This window comes from Cryptomeria japonica, chromosome 1 (genome assembly GCF_030272615.1).
Source record: "Cryptomeria japonica chromosome 1, Sugi_1.0, whole genome shotgun sequence".
Taxonomy (NCBI): Eukaryota; Viridiplantae; Streptophyta; class Pinopsida; order Cupressales; family Cupressaceae; genus Cryptomeria; species Cryptomeria japonica.
In genome coordinates, this window is record NC_081405.1 from 710,856,871 (window position 1) to 710,874,225 (window position 17,355).

The 17,355-nt window shown below is 37.8% G+C and overlaps 1 protein-coding gene across 1 annotated transcript; it reads right to left on the bottom strand.

Moving 5' to 3' along the window:
* Window positions 1-7,336: 7,336 nt before the first annotated feature.
* On the bottom strand, window positions 7,337-14,771 carry LOC131062525 (pleiotropic drug resistance protein 1). The gene is made up of 22 exons (XM_059221781.1): window positions 14,265-14,771; window positions 13,881-14,001; window positions 13,408-13,496; window positions 13,229-13,313; window positions 12,966-13,125; window positions 12,797-12,873; window positions 12,620-12,673; window positions 12,089-12,481; window positions 11,696-11,977; window positions 11,283-11,599; window positions 11,041-11,201; window positions 10,821-10,936; window positions 10,588-10,732; window positions 10,361-10,459; window positions 10,149-10,228; window positions 9,704-10,036; window positions 9,252-9,542; window positions 8,919-9,136; window positions 8,558-8,785; window positions 8,287-8,458; window positions 7,913-8,167; window positions 7,337-7,797 (listed from the first exon to the last, which is right to left on the bottom strand). The coding sequence occupies exons 1-22, from the start codon at window positions 14,621-14,623 to the stop codon at window positions 7,525-7,527; spliced, it is 4,308 nt and encodes a 1,435-aa protein (XP_059077764.1). The 5' UTR covers window positions 14,624-14,771; the 3' UTR covers window positions 7,337-7,524.
* Between the last annotated feature and the right edge of the window lie 2,584 nt (window positions 14,772-17,355).

Genomic DNA, 17,355 nt, shown 5'->3' on the forward strand with positions numbered 1-17,355 from the left:
AGGCACCCTATTTTTTGTGATTGCAAGATCCATAAATGTTAAATCATTATATTTTGATACAAAGTCATGAAAGGCGACTTACCTAATATCCTAAGAGATGTTAAAATAATGTTCTCTCAAATGTGATCGTGCTTGACCCAAGTTTTTAGCTACTCAAGAATGTAATTTCTTAGGTACCCTTCAATCCATTTATTGACTTATTATATCCATCCATCTAGAGCTAATAACTCATGCTAGACACAATGAGATCTGTGCGAAAAACGGAGCGAATTGTGCGAAAAACTGCAGAGCAAGTTTGAAAAAATCTTGACGTCTATCAAGCAAGTTGCCTGATGGTGGCGTCACCACCTGCGGCCGCGGGTGATCCCGGCGACTCCGGGCAACACCTAGCACCTCGGCCCGCTTCCCCAGCTCCCTCCTCTACGGCGCGTTATGAAGACACAGGCGATCATAATGGATCGCGCGTGCAGAATTTACTTGATGGTTGCAATGACGGTGAAGCCGGTATTGCACCCACCATTTCTCGACCTAAATCGTTTTCTGAGGCTGTGGCTTCCATGGCTGGTTTCAATGGTAAATCCAGGTTTGATGTTATCTCCCCTAGCTCGAATGAAGCGCCATCAGAAGCTGGTAAGAGCCCCTCGGCTCCCTCTGTATCTCTTTCTATTATTCCTAACTCTGATATGCTGGATGAAATATTAAAGGAAAAGAATAGGCTGTGTAATCTCGCAATTTTCTTTTCGGCCACTGAAATTGATAAGTGCCCGCCAAGGAAATTTATGGATGATTGGTTTCACAATTTCTGGAATAATAAGCTAGGTTACCATATTTCGTTCTGTAGAAAGATTCAAAAGGGTCTGTATGTTGTATTTTTTGTTAATTCGGAGGCTCAAAAGGAAGTTTTGAAAAGACAATTCTGGTCTGTGGGTGCATCAACCTTTAGGGCTCTTGCATGGTCGCCGGATGTACTCCATGACGAGGTGCTGGCTTTAGCTGCCCCCAGATGGGTATTAGTTAAAAACGTTTCGCCCTTTCTTTGGCGTTTTTTGCCTCAGTTGATGGAGCCGCTTGGAAAAACGATCCGTATGGACGAATCTGCGCGGCTTGTCCCCAATATGGACGCTAGACTGCTCATCTCTCTGTTACCTGGCAAAGAAATCCCTGAGTCTATTGTGGTTGATATTGCGAATGAGTCTTTTACCTGTCCTCTTGAGGTCTTGGGTGGTCTGAATGCATGCTTCCTTTGCCGCAAGGAAGGCCATCTTAGGCGTGATTGTCCTATTATTAAGAGGAATCTTCCTAGAAACCCTAAAGTCGTCCATACTACCCCACCTGTTAATGATGGAAGCCCTTCTGGCGTCCAGTGTACCCCTCCTTCCAAAGAAAATACTGATGCAGGTACTAAGGTTAATAATGCATCCGCCCCGACCAGTGCCGTTGACAATAGTAACCCTGTGTGTTCAACCCTGTCACCGGTTTCCGACAATACGCCCCGTGATGTCTCTGGCCCCACCGTGGAAACCCAACCATCCCTTGTGGACTTTTCTGGCATTGATCTTAATTCCGATGATGGTTTTATTTTGGTTCGCGATAAAAAAAGCGGAAAGCAAATCATGGTTCAGGGATAAGGAAAGAGGCGAGTACTACTAAGAACATGCATAATACTAATACCCACCTGGGGGCTGTCTCTACCACTAACCGTCATGTGAGTGTGGGTAATCTTGGAAGTAACAATATCAATTCGGGGAAAGAGACTGTCATCTCGCTTTCTGCTACCTGATGTTCTGGAAAGAAAAAGGAGACTCCTCAAAAAAAATTTAAAGAGATTGAGGATGGATACATGCTGGAAGTCATTCCAGCGGGTCCACCCATTGAAAGCCAAGCTGTTACTCCCTACATGGATGTTGACTCTGGTTCTGTTAAAGGCGGTAATTTTGCGTCACCTCAGCTTAACTAAGTTCCTCATGAATTGCTTATCTTGGAACATTAGGGGGCTCGAGTCTCCTGACAGGAAATTTGTTATTAAGCGGGTTTTATCTTCTCAGCAGAACATTGATTTTTTTATGTTACAGAAATTAAATCCACTGGTTTTAAATTAGATACTAATCTTAATTTCATATGGAAGGATGCAGTTAAATTTTACACAAATCATGATAGAGGCAGGGGGGGAGTTGCCATATTGGCTAACCCTAAGTGGGAAAAGTCCATCGTCCAACATGGCTGCTCCCCATGTCAAAGGGCGGTGTGGTGTATCCTTGAACAGGACCACCTCCCCTTTGGCATATGCTCTATTTATGCTCCTAATGATGCCAAAGAAAGAGGTAATTTGTGGGACTGGTTATGCTCCCTGCCTGAAATCCCCTGGTTCTTTGGGGGTGACTTCAATATGATAGAATCGCAGGAGGATAAAATTGGTGGTAATTCGTTTAATTGGAATAATAATGAGTTGGATCACTGGAATAGATTCATTAGTACCAAGAACCTTTTCGACCCGCTGACTAGTAATAAAGCCATCCACCAAGGCCTTTGGCACACCTGGTGCAACTTTCAACAGGGTCCTTCCAGGATCTATTCTAGACTTGATCGTTTTTATGCGAACAAATTCTTTTTTACCTTCATTCCTTGTGATTCTGGCAGCATCGTTAAAACTATTGCCACTACTCTTTCTGATCACCACCCTATTCTTGCTCGTGTTAACTTCATTTCTACTCCTGCCAATCCTTCCCCCAGGAAGCACAAATTCATTCTTAATACCAGTCTTCTTATGGACGATGACGTCCTGGTTGCATTGCAGATTATCAATGGTATTAATAAACTTAATTTTCGGAATTGTTCTAAGTTAGATATGTGGCTATACAATATTTCTACCTGGACGAGCTTCCTTCAAACGATTGGCCAAAAGAAGGCCAAGGATTTCAAGTTTGCTGAAAAACAGTTGAACATTAACTTGCAAATCGCTGAGTATAATGTGCAGGCCAATCCTTCTGATCCCAATCGGCTATCCCAGGTTCTTGCAGCCAAAGATGCGCTTAGAAATCACCAACAGATTAAGATTAGGGGAGCTAAGATTAGGTCTAGGGCGCACTGGTTACAGGTGGGTGACAAAGGTTCTAAGTTTTTTTTTAATCTCCTTAAGCACAAGCATTGTAAAGAATACATTGATATGCTATCCATAGATGACCAGGAGATCTCCGACCCTTATGCTATATCATGTGCGTTTGCTGACTACTATAAAACTCTGTTTTCTTCTGATGATTCGATGGAGGCCGATAATTATAGATCCAAGTGCAGGTCGCTTATCCCCACTAAGCTTGATCCTAATGATGTCACCAGGCTGGCTGAGCCTATTTCCTTAAGTGAGATTGAGGCTGCGGTTCTTGCCCTGAATAATGATAAGGCCCCGGGTCCGGATGGTTTCCCTGTGGAATTCTATAAGGCTAACTTAAACTGGATTAGTAAAGACCTTCTGGATTTATATAATGAAGCTATTTCTAAAGGCTCCCTAGGACCAGATATTAATAAAGGCACTATCAAGCTGCTCCCTAAAGAGGGCAATAAGGCTCTCATCAAAAACTGGAGGCCCATTACATTGCTCAATGTGTCATATAAGGTTCTTGCCAAAGTCCTTGCTCTTAGATTAGTCGATATTCTACCTAAATTTATTAATCCCTCACAGACCGGCTTCATTAAAGGCAGGTATATTCTTGAAAATCTGATCACCAGTTGGGAAGCCATGGATTGGGCTAAGGCTTCCCAACAGAACGCTGCTATGCTGCTTCTTGACTTTGAGAAGGCATATGATAGAATTGAATGGAAATTCGTCTTAATGATGTTGGAAGCCTTTGGATTCCCCCCTTTTTTTTGCCTTGCTGTTCAAACCCTCCTGAAGGACGCCTGTGCTACTGTTGAGGTCAATGGTATTCCCGCCCCCTCATTCCCCCTTAGTAGGTCTATCAGACAGGGGTGTCCGTTAGCCCCTACGTTATTTGTCATTGCGTCTGAAGCTTTATTTTTTATCCTCAGAGATTTTTCTGTTTCTCCTAATGTCAGAGGTATCTGCCTTCCTAATAATGAAGAGCTCCTGAATTGTCAGTTTGCAGATGACACTGGTCTTTTCTTCATTCTTACTGAGAATAACTTTAATGCTCTTAAAGGTAAATTGGATCTCTTTTATTCTGCTTCGGGAGCTCGTATATCCCATGCCAAGTCAATATGTCTTGGTTGGGATGAGTTTCCTCCTGAGTGGTTTGCTAGTTCTGGCTTTTTATGGGGCGGCCCTAGTAAAATTGTGAAATATCTGGGGATACCCTTTTCTGTGGACCCCTCCCTCAAAAATATGTGGCTTTGGATCAAGGACAAGATCCTCAATAAGCTTAATAAATGGCACAATAGAACTCTTTCGCTAGCCGGTAGGATCCAAGTTTGCCAAAAAATATTATCATCATACAGTATATATTACTCGTCTGCTTGGTTGTTTAGCAACTACCAAATTCAAGAAATTCAAAGTGCTATTAGAACTTTCCTTTGGTCTGATGGCAAAGGTGTTAAGAAGCATCATTCTGTTAAATGGTCCTGGTGTCATGTTGATAAGATTCTCGAGGGACTTGGCCTAAAGGATCTCAGAATTCAGGGTATCGCTCTCTCCTCTAAATGGATATTTCACTCCCTGGAAGGTAATAACCCTTGGAAGGTTCTTGTTAGACATAATATTGAGAGAGGGTTCCCTAGGAAGGCTAAATTTTGGAAAAATCTCCCGTTAGGTGATCTTCTTCTTGGTGACTTTCCTGTCACTGTTCAAGGTTCGGCTGTGTTTAAGTCAATTTGGAAGGCTTGGGATATTGCTAAGAAACACTTATCTAATAAGGACAGTTATTATAAGGACCAACTGCATGGTGAAAGGTCTATTTGGTGGAATCTTATTGTTCATGGGAAGCCCCTTGCTCTTTCGCAAGGATGCTCTGCCAAGGCTTGGGCTATGAAAGGGATCCAGCTGTTCGCTGATCTCTTTGAGTTTGATCACCTTCTATCCTGGGAGACTATCAAAAACAAGTTTAACATACCTGATTCTCAAAAGAAGACATACAGTATGATTCGATTGGCCGTCAGAAACATTCCTACAATGTGCCATGTCGACTCTCATAGATATCTCCATTGCAGGTGGCCGAATGGTGTGGTCTTGTCAAAAATCAAAGCCAAGGATATTTATGCTGGTCTCAATCAGTCTCATGATATCATTAATCATGTTAACAAGGTTTGGTACTCTTCTTTAGATGTTAAAGTTTGGAACAAGCTGTTCTCTCTCTTATGGAGGACGCCTATTGAGCCAAAAATTAATTGTTTTAAATGGCTGGTTTTACTTGATAAGCTCCCCGTTAAATTTTGCAACTCTGACTCTGATTTGTGCTCATTGTGTAGACTCCCCGAAATTGGGAGGCATATTCTATTTGACTGTCTCTTTGCCAAAGAAATATGGGGCATGTTTGGAATTTTCTATCCGATTTCTGCTAGTATTCTTGATATTATCACTGGTCATATTTCTGGTATTCCTAAAGATGCTAATATGTTCTGGAACATGCTTTCTTCTAATATTTTGTGGCAGCTTTGGAAGTGCAGGAATGAGGAGAAATACCAAGGTAAGCCAAGGGCTCTTACGGAGTTTTCCAGGAAACTCACACACTTTAAAATTTTCATGCAGGTTCAGGTTTCTATGATTATGGAGAGGAAGAAGTTGAAAAGGTTTCTCAAGGCGGGACAGGCTACGTTCTATTACTATGAGCTAAAGAATGGTTATATGTGGCGAAGAACCCTTGAAGACTTACGGGCTTTTGAAAGTGCGTGCAATAAACTCAAGGAAGAAATCAGAAAGAGTGCTAATATGAGGATGGACGAGATTGCTTTACTCTCCCAGGTGCAAGCTCACAAAAGTATAATCTGGATGGAAGGCCCTCTCGGTTGGACTACCTGGGTGGACAATTTCTGGGATGCTCCTCTTTAAGTTATATTTACTTTTTCTCCATATATGTACTAAAGTGTAATTTCCGGTGGTGACTCATTTTTTGATGTACTCGTTCTGAGCTGTTTTGGGCTCCTCTGTTGAACTCCTTATTATCAATATAAAAAAATAACTCATGCTAGTAGTGAGATTTATTTCTACCAAACAAAATAATTATTAACAAAAGTAACTCAAAAGCCTCTTTTCCCTTCCACTAACAATGTTCTTCGATAAACCATGTAATTCGAAAACCTTTTTGAAGAATAAATCAACAATTGGGAAGCCTCGAAATCAAAGCATATGGAAAAAAATGTGCACACTTGATGAGTCTATCCACCACAATAAACATAAAAACTTTGCCATTTATCTTGTGTAACCTAATGATAACTTCTATACATATACTTTTTCATTTCTTCTCAAGAATGGGTAAGGGATGAAGTAAGCCTATGGGATATACTTTCTTTTGCCTTTTACTTCTGGTAAGATAAATGTTCCTTAATTTTCTTGAGCACATCTCATTCCATTCTTTTTTAGGAGAATTTCTCTTTGAGATGTTTGAATTGCAAGAATGTCTTACAATTTTTTGGACAAGAGCAAGTTGCTGATCTTTGAAAATTCAATAATGTGGATTTATTATAGGCCTTAGGAGAAAAATGAATATTTGAAGACAACAAAAATTCTCACAAATTTTACAATAGACGAGAAGATTATAATGTGGAAACATAACCAACCTTAACCAAAAAGATGAATGAAAAAGGCCTCAACTCAAATTTTATCATACAAGTGAAAAATTATAATGTATAAATATAACCAACCTAAACCCAATAGAGAAAAGGAAATGGCTCTGATTAGTGCCTATGAAATTAAATATCCTAAAGGGTGAATAAAGAGTGAAGCTCTACACTTAAATTAGTACCATATTATTGGATTATGTGCACCTTATACATGTAACTTGAATTTGTAGATGTGTACTTCACATTTAAATTATATAGCCCAATTAGGAGTTTAATACGTTGACCTAATCTTATGTGGTTTGATGAGGCATATATAATAGAAGCATTGCCTCCTTGCTTGTTAACCAGAAAGTTACAACTATTCATTATTATGCAATTCTATTCCATAGTTTTGATTTCTTTACTTGATGTATATACATATTTTTTCTTCGATGATAATAAAATTTGTTTGTTTGATAATGGATATCATTTAACATATAATATATATTAGATACTATCATTAAAATTGATAGACTAATAAATTTAAATGATTAAAAAATGGTTAAATTTGTAAATTGAAAATATTTTTTAACAAGAATTGGTGGTGACAATACACCACAATACCAATGAGTGATAATAATACGTACTTTCTTACTTTCCTTTTGGTAAGAAATAAACTTTGTATCTTTAAATAAAGAATTCCTCTAGTAGTGTTTTGGATGGAATGCAATGCTCAAATATGAAGAAGTACAATTTTGTTTTGTTTTGTTTTAGTATACTTTTGGCATGTGGGAAGGGATTGGGATGGGTTGTGAAAGGTCATCGAGATTGAAAATTGTTACTTCGGATGGCCCAAGCAAAGATGAATGCAAAGAGAAGCACAAAACCCACAATAACAACTGCAACAGGTCCCAAAAAGTCATGCTTAAATCCAAAGTAGCTCTCTAAGAATTGGTGCAATGGCTCCTGTTCCTCACTTCCAGCTTTGGTCATGAGATTAGTGATGTCTCCATATTGAGATGTGATCAGGCCATACAAAGTCCATGCATAGGGGCATGCCCAATAGTACCACCTCCACCACATTGGGATTTTCTGCATTCAATTCCCATATATACACATTCAGCAACAGTCTTTTTCCTATAATAACAAAAACAATGTTAAAAGAAAAAATCAAGTAAGCAGCTGATATCATATTTCAAGTACTTACAGGGCGAGTGATTAAAAAACCAGAGAAAAGCATCCAAATGCCATAGAAGGCAGATGAGACAATTGCAGCAGTGGTGGCATTTGGAGTGATAGCTACAGTCATCATCCCGTAATATGTGTGGTACAAGAAGGTGAAAAACATGAAAAAGAAGAACCAAAAAAATTTGGCTGTGATCCAATTGAAATCGATCATTGCATACACTATCAACCCATACATCACTGATTGGAGAAATACATAAGGTAGCTCAATCAATATCTGCAACAAGAAGTCCATCATTTGTTTGCCATTAATATTGTTAAGAAACAAGAATGTTTATTTTTCTCAATAATTTTTGTATTGTATAGACTACAATGGAGAGAGTGATTATTATATACCTGAGCAAAAGCATAAGGAAGAGGTGAGTACATTCCTGCTGCTTTTTCTCGATAGAAAACGGTTCTCTCAACTTCAACCACAGGTTGAATAGAAGAGGCGTTATTTACTCCAATGAACACAATTGCTGCAAACATTGATCCCATTGCATTCAACACATCTTGTTGCTTCTTTCTGCATATATTTATCATGGCCCAAATCAATTTTCAAGTAAAAATCAATACCAAATTTAAAATTATAGTCACTTGAACAACTCAAATGCATGCAACTTACATCTTACTCCCCATCTTCCAAAAGATGGTACCAAACAACAAAGCACAGACAAGAGTGAAGAAGAATCTGATGACGTTGTATTGTGGATTTCTCCAATAGGACAAGTGTTGCTTCCATAGACATGCTTCTGTTTGGATTAAAAAAGGCTGTGAAAATTGTGACTCAAAATATAAATCTTGGGAGCCTGGAGCAGGTGTGCTAATTTCCTTTATCAAATCTTGGTTTTGCCTGCACTCGTTAACATTTGGTTGGTATCCATTGTTAAATATTTGTTTTTTTTAAGGAACAATATACATAGATTCCATTTCGCTTTTACCTAATTCAAGTGAATAAATATATTTGATATGATGAGAGTTCCTACTTGTATAGGGATGAAGATCGATATATATCTGCAAAATCTACTCCCAAACGCATTTCTGAACCCACGGAGGTTACTTCAAGCATCCACGTGGCAGGGTTGTATCCCGGTGTGATGTCAGGAACTCCTTTTATTGACTGGAAGTAGTCAATGAGAGTTTGAGAGTGGCGACCAAGAAGTCCCACATATATCATACGCCCACCACGCTTCATCAACACAAGCTGCAGAGATTCACATTCATTTGATTGATTAGGTGACTGCTCAGTAGAAAGCTCTGGAGTACCTATGATACCTAGAACTACCTAGGTATAGTCTGGATAATTTACCCACACCCACCTCATCAAAAGCTTCAAAAATATCAATGCTAGGTTGGTGAATGGTGCAGACAACAGTTCTTCCTGTATCCACAGTGTTTCGCACAGTTCTCATAACAATGGCAGCAGCTCTCGCATCCAAACCTGATGTTGGTTCGTCCATGAAAATGATGGAAGGATTTGCCACCAATTCAACTGCAATTGTCAGTCTCTTGCGTTGCTCTGTGGAGAGACCGTTCACTCCAGGGAGCCCAACAAGTGATTCTCTCAGATTGTTTAACTCAACCAGCTCCATCACTTCATCCACGAATGCCTGCAATAAAAAGAAATTCCACAAAAAGATCTTCACTTTACTTAAATTCTGATAAACATTACCCACAATGCACATTGTTTTGAATTTGAGAATGAGAAAATGGAGGGAGGGAGGAGGGAACGGAGCAGTTACAAATTTGTACAGAGAATGCAATCATATACCTTTCTTGCTTGAGAATCAACCTCCTTTGGAAGACGAAGCCAAGCAGAATAGACGAGGGACTCGTAAACTGTAACATAGGGAGAATGGATGTCATTTTGCTCACAATAACCAGAAATGCGAGCAAAAGTCTGTTGCTGCTTTGGATAGCCTGAGATGGTGATGGACCCTTCAATGTATCCCCCTGTTTTCCTTCCGGCAAGAACATCCATTAATGTTGTCTTCCCAGCCCCGCTTACGCCCATCAAACAAGTGAGCACACCAGGCCGAAACGACCCACTCACTTCACGCAGTAGCTGGAGTCTATCCTCTGTAACTCCCTGCTGCTTCATTTCCTACATTTATCAATAGTTTATCTTATGAATATCAATAGTTTTCACCAAGGAATAGAATTCAATTTAAGATATAACTATATATAAGTGAGGGATGGCAGGGCAGAGAGCATACTGCAGGCATGTCGACGAAGTAACTGACATTTTCGAATGCCATTGACAAGGGTTGGAAAGGCAATACCATTCCCTTCTTACCTGCTGTGATCAAAGTTCAAACACAACACCTTAGAAACATTACTACTAATACTACCCTCCCTACCCACTTCAACTTTGATTCAAACAACTTATAAAAACCTTGGACCATTAACAAATTTGAAACAAGCTTACTTCCAACCGAGGAGATAGTTTTCATTTCTTGTGGAGCCTGTCTATCACCTTGGCTTTCCTCTACGCCTTCTGGAATCAATGCTTGAGGTCTCCCAAGAGCTTCACACGTAGTGATTTACATGGACAGGTAGATCATCATTTTCTTGAACTATCTGAATTACCCATTACCTAATAAGACAATAAAATTCAGAGAAAGGGGGAGTGGGGATTTCAAGGATTCAACTTACGATCTAGATACGCCAATGCCAGGGTGTAGAGCAAATTAAAGATAATGGCATATCCTACTAGCACTCCAATGGCCATCCAATACCAGTAGCTTTCAGCAAACAATCCGCGAGATTCCAACAATGTTGTACCAATGTTGTTTCCGGGCTGCAACCATACCCAGCATGATAAAAAAAAATCAGCACGGACAAACATCAATGGTCTTGGTTTGCATAAATTTTAAGTTTAGCTTAGCTCCGATCCTAACCTTTTGCCAACGATTTGCTAGAAACTCAACCACTGCAATGGCATTTTGAGCATACATGAGAGGAGATGCCCAATAACCCCATATCCACCAGGGCTTAATATCATCTGCAAACATAAAATCCGCAAGGAATGTTAAATTATTTCAAGCCTTGATTACATCCTAATATTTTTTGTATCTCATATGATATTTGTTGAAAATGGTATGGCACCTCTGGATACAATGAATCCTCCAAGAACTAATACAATCAAAAGTGCAAATGTTCCAAATGTGTTTGCCACAATCTGACTTCGTCCGACTGCAGCAATGAAACGAAAAAGTGACAGAGACATTTGGTGGAGGATGAATAAGAGAAAAAACTGTCGAAAAAACCTGCATCAGAAAATGGATTAGAGTCATCATTGGATCAAGAAATGATTTTACCCTAACGAAATGAATGGTCAAATTCAATACCTGTTTGGATTTGGATCAAAGCCAATGGTATAGTAGGTGAGAATGACCCAGATGGAAGACTCCATGAGTGACAGAGGGACTCTCATAACCCATGTAGGAAGTGAATAAGCCCAGGCAGGATACAGCTTGGAATCTCTCTGCTTGTAGAACACAGGAAGCCGAGTAATCGTGATAGACAGCTCTACAAAGCCATTAAACATTATGTTAACCAATGTATAAAACAGAGCACCGTAGTAAACTGACGCATCGACTATGTCTCTGTCATGCATTTCCGTGCGGAAGAAAACCGTCAGCGTAATCAACGCAGTGGTCGTAATCTGTCATCAACATTGCAAAACATCAAGAGAATTTAGGGAAAAATTATGGTACTCTGCTCAAGACAAATTTATGCAGTAATAACCCAATGAACTTACTTGGAAGAGCTTGAATATATATATGAAGGAGCTTCTCTTCATCAGCAAAATCTCTCTGTCAATACAGGCCTTAATAAGCTCCATGTTACCCAAACCATACTCTTTGGTTGTAAGAGCTGTGGGATGGCTTTTACTTTTATCATATGGAATGGCCAGTTGCGTGTTTAGCTCTACACCAACTTTAAAGGATTGAAATGCATCTGCGAACTCCTTCACAGGGACGTAACGGTATATCTGGCTTTCTCTAGTCCAGTACTGCTCTTGATCTTTTCTAGATGTCACCTGTTAATTCCAAATGGTGGGCATGTAAAAGCTAGCAAAAAGTTGAAATGAAATGCAGTGGACACTTGGCACTGGGTAAGGAGAAGAAGAAGAAGAGGATGATGAATATACCTCTTGCAGGAAATCTGCAACTCCTTTTCTCTCAGGGCAAGCAAAACCCATGGACTCGAAGAATTTTACTATCAACTCTCGGGGGCCCTGGTATAAAAGTTGCCCTTCTGAGAGTAAGATGACATCGTCGAAGAGGTCAAAGGTTTCAGGAGCAGGTTGCAAGAGCGAAATCACCATTGTTGTGTTGTACACGTGAACAATCTGTCGCAAGCATTGCACAATCTGAAATGTTGTAGAGCTGTCCAGACCAGTTGAGATCTCGTCCATGAAAAATGCCTTTGCAGGTCCAACGATCATCTCCCCAGTTGTCACTCTTTTCTTTTGACCTCCAGATATCCCTCTTGTCATGTTGTCTCCCACCAACGTATCCCCACATATGTCTAACCCCAATATCTGCCCACAATCACAATCATTGCTAATTCTGGTTATTCCACGAAATGGAGTCGTTATAGTAACCTATCTTTTGGCACATCTTATAGTACTTCTAAAGGGCTACAATGTTAATGTTCGTTCCATATAAAATCATCTCACCTTCAAAACATAGTCTGTTACCATACTGGACCTCTGGCCCTTCATAGCTGCAGCCTAAGGGGAAAATAAAAAAGAGTCAGAAACCCATTCTCATGAGGTGAGTAAGTTACAAAGAATTACTATCCTAGGAATGCAGGTATGTGAATTGTATTATTATTACTTGTGCTGTTATAGTACCTTCATGAAGACATCAATGTCAAGGTCTGGTTTGATCCCCAGCTCCTTTTCTCGTCTTGAAAGTTCACTTAACACATCTACAACAAAGATTTCCCTTCCTCTTATTAGGCTCTTTCCTGTTAGGAAATTATAATAGAACACTAGCTTGATTAAATAAGGCTATAGTTACCGTATCTTTCACCCACTCCTTGGCATCGAGCAGAGAAGTCGAGGGTCTCTCTCACAGTCATTTCTGCAATGTGCAGATCGTGCTGACTAATATAAGCAGAAGTTCTCTGGGCCACGAATTCATCCATCTTACTTCCGTTGTAAGTTACTTCTCCTCTCACCTGAAGCATTCACAGATCATTTGATTCAATTCATTTTTCTTCATTTTATAAATGACAATCTTAAGAAAGAGAAATGAGGCTCAAGCTAGACAGATTGACTAACTCTTAGTGTTGAGCCCAGTTTTCCTGAAAGAGCTAACAGCAAAGTAGTCTTTCCAGCACCGGGCGGACCCAGAAGCAGTGTCATTCTGCATAATCTCAATTCATTAATGCCTGGAATCTCTATTGTACACTTCTTAACAAGTTACTGCAACAATGGGTATTTCTCTTTGTCATGTTTACCTGCCAGGCTTTATGATACCACTGACATCCTTAAGAATCGTCATGGTTTTCTTATTGCTCCTACACAAACGAAGGGACTCCAAAAGACTCTGACAAAGAGAACCCAAACAGAGACACCATCAGATACAATTTATATATGAAGCGTATGAGATATATTAGTATGTAGATAAACAAAAATATGAATTAATGCTATCAGATTTTTACATAAAATTCACTTGTTTTTGGATTCGATTGTGTATGCAAATTTTTATCATCAATGTTTTGAATCATACTTCTTGATTCATCAATTACATCATACTCTGTGATTCATCATCAGGATGAACAAGAATCAAGAATCTTGTTCATCCTGATGATGAATCATGAAATATGATTCGAAACATTGATAATAAAAATTTACATACACAATCGAATCCAAAAATAACAAGTAAAAAATATGAATTTCAATTTGTCCATTAAAGTGTTGGGGTCAATACCTCAGCCATATTAGCTGTATAGTTGAAAAGTGTGGGCAATGCTCTGCTTCCAATGTATGCATCAACACCCACATTGAGGTTCTCAAAACGGACTTCTATCTCAGGCAAATTAATCCCCACCCTGCTTACAACAAAGGAAACCAATTATGTTAAAAGAAATGTTCTTGTACCCGTATGACAAGGGTGAGAATAAGAACAACTGCACGAAAGTCTGTTCACAAGTTAGGTGTGAAAAAGAAACCCACTTCAGAAGTTAAAATCCTCAAAGACATGGACCATTGGGAATGCGCAATTACACTCGTATCTTTAAGCTCCATCTTGTTCTCACTATTTAGCATTCTAGTTAATTCAGAATCAAATAAAAAAAACAAAAAAAACAGGTACCTATCAATCCTTTCCCTTAGTTTATGCAAAAAGGGTCCATTGTCTTGATCAGCAGCCTTCACAAGCCTGTCAAGCAGTTGCTGTCTTGTCCCCAGCTCCATATTTCTGACATCTATTTGGTGTAAAACCTCATCTTCTCCCTCTAACTGTTTGAAGATGGATGTTCTTATGCGATCATATGTGGGAAGCTTCTCTAAAGCTGCCCATTTGAGGGCCTCCTCGTCATCCTCTTTCTGTTGATGTTGAGACCCAAAAACACTAGATGAACTTTCAAACAATCTGGTGCTCCCAGAGCGCAGGCTTCCAGTCCATGTCAAGCCTATAACTCTTTCACCCTCTAAAGGTATAGATGCAGCCATTCTACTTCAGTTATCTCCACACTCACCTCCTAAAAAATACTGCTGCTCTACACTTCCTCCCAGTTAAAATCACATTTCATTGCCAAAATACTATAAGAATACCATCGTTGTGATCCACATTTGAAAAGAATTGAAGAATTACAGAGGGTGAATGTATGTTTTATTGCTCCTTATGATGAAGAACTTCTGTAAAGAGATGGAAGGGGCTTGCAAATACAATTACAGCTTGAGTGCATTGAGAAAGAAGGAATGGAAGATTATAAAGAGAGAGTCATTGATAGGACTTGAGCATTCCAGAAGGAGGTGATCAATGGTTCCAAAAAAGGATACCAATCTATTGAAATCAAAATAAAAAACTCGAAACGAAACTCAGCCACTATAACTAAATCCCAAGAGAAGTATTTCATGCAGTGAAATTACCACCAACTATAGACAAACTAACGTATCTTGTATATATATCTCCCGCATTTTTAGGAATATAGTCAACTCAACGGTCAATGCCTTTTTGTGGTTGATGCTTTTTTAATTTTTATTTAATAAATAAATTTGGTCAAAGGTGTATTTTAGGTGTTATACAGATTTTTGACGAGGAAGATATATTTGATTACACTTAAAATAGATTTCTATTCTAATTTGATTTGAGGGGTTAGTATCATGAAATAAAATTTAGAAGTATATAAGAAAGGGTTTACAATAATAAGTAATTAGGTGATTAGATACTTAAAAATCTTTATTATGTATTTTTTTATTAATTTAATAATTTAAATAATTTTTTAATATATCAAATTATTTATTAAAATTTTAATTTATTATTTAAATTTTCTTTTTTGTCTAATATACATTCTAATTAATCATTAACTAATAATTTAAATAAAAAATTTATAAAAAAAATTATAATTAAAAATATTTGTTTCTCTTCACCCTTCATTTCACTACCACTTAATCAATTCATCTTTAATAGTTGATATTTCTCAACCACTTAATCAACTCATCTTTCCACATATCATTTTCAATAGCTGCCCCAAGGTAGGAGTTGCGTTGAGGCATGTGACAAAGATGGCCAAGAATCGAGAACCCAAAAAGATTGCTTCTATTGTTTACTTTCATATCAAGATTATTTAATTAATGGAGGTGACAAATCAGTACTTTGAATGAGACCCTTTACATGGCTAGAGAAAATAAGAGGCTATAGAGAAATCTTTCTTAGCATGTATTCAAGTAAATCATCTAAGAGGTTGGGAGTGAAGATGTAGAAGGGACTACACATTGATCAAAAGACAAAAAGTGAGGTGGAATCATAAGCCTCAGTTGGCAATAAACTCATTGAGGGTGTGTGATATAATAGATGAAAATAGGAGGCTATAGAGAAATCTTTCTTAGCATGTATTCAAGTAAATCATCTAAGAGGGTGGGAGTGAAGATGTAGAAGGGACTACACATTGATCAAAAGACAAAAAGTGAGGTGGAATCATATGCCTCAGTTGGCAATAATTTCAATGTTATCCTTAAAGATAAAGATAAGTATATTTCTCCATATTTACTTTCCCAAAATATATTTACTTTTGAATTAGCTACTTAGTTAAAGGTTGATACTATTATAAGTAATGTTGATAATAATTGTGGGGTCTTTGGGCATCGAATGCATGGTCGATTACATTAATTAACCCTTGTTAGTAAGATTCATTATTTAAAGGAGTATGTAGTTCATTGTTCTAATATTTTTTTACGAGGGATTTCATTATTTTTCTTATGGGCTAGAGTAAGCTAAATAGATTAGATATTTTTAAAGAATGTGTTTAGCATTTGAGCCCTTCATTCTAAATTTGTGTACATATAATGTTGACAAACCTTATAATATTATTATCATCAAATGGTTAAACAAGATAAGGAAAATAATAGGGAGAGTGTGTCTTATCTAACTTATTAATTAGACTCATGTTTTATTTTATCAACTATAAGAGTCCATACACTTGATTTTATGTCATTAATAATTTTAATAAACAAATTGTATTTCCATGGTACAAAAATGGTTTGAACCACTTGAAAACATTGGCAACTAGCATACATTGTGTACATAAGATTCTTGATAGTTAAAACCAAGGAACTTGTAATGGGTTTGATTTGAGAGCACAATTCCTCTATTGCATTTGGTTCTATGAGTAGTTGAGACTAATGTACTTATATATAAAATTATTTAAATGGTTTAAATGAGGCATCATGGTTATTAATTTTGTTGCAATGTTTACCAGCAAACATCCTTTGAATTGTGTTTGACGGTGATGTCAAGATTAAATTTATGATGAGTTGTGAAATTTTGCTTACATCTACATCTTTGTAAGAGAAATGTAATTGTAGACACCCAAAATTGTCATGTCTAATTAAATAAATATTTTATTTATTTAATTATCTAAGCCTAATTCTTCTATTAATTAAATAAATTTTTATTTATTTAACTAATTCATTTATCCTCTTCTAGCCTTATTTCTCATTTAAATAAATACATTTATTTATTTAAATTATCCCTTTCCTAAATTAAATAAATATTTTATTTATTTAATTGTCCTACTTCTTCTATTAATTAAATAAATCTTTATTTATTTAATTAATTCATTATCTTTTTCTACACATGACACATGTCATTCATCTCTTAATTCCTACACTACCTACCTCTTTCATTATTTTGGTATTTCTTTTACCTACCCTCTAATCCTAGCCGACCTCTCTTTTTACAC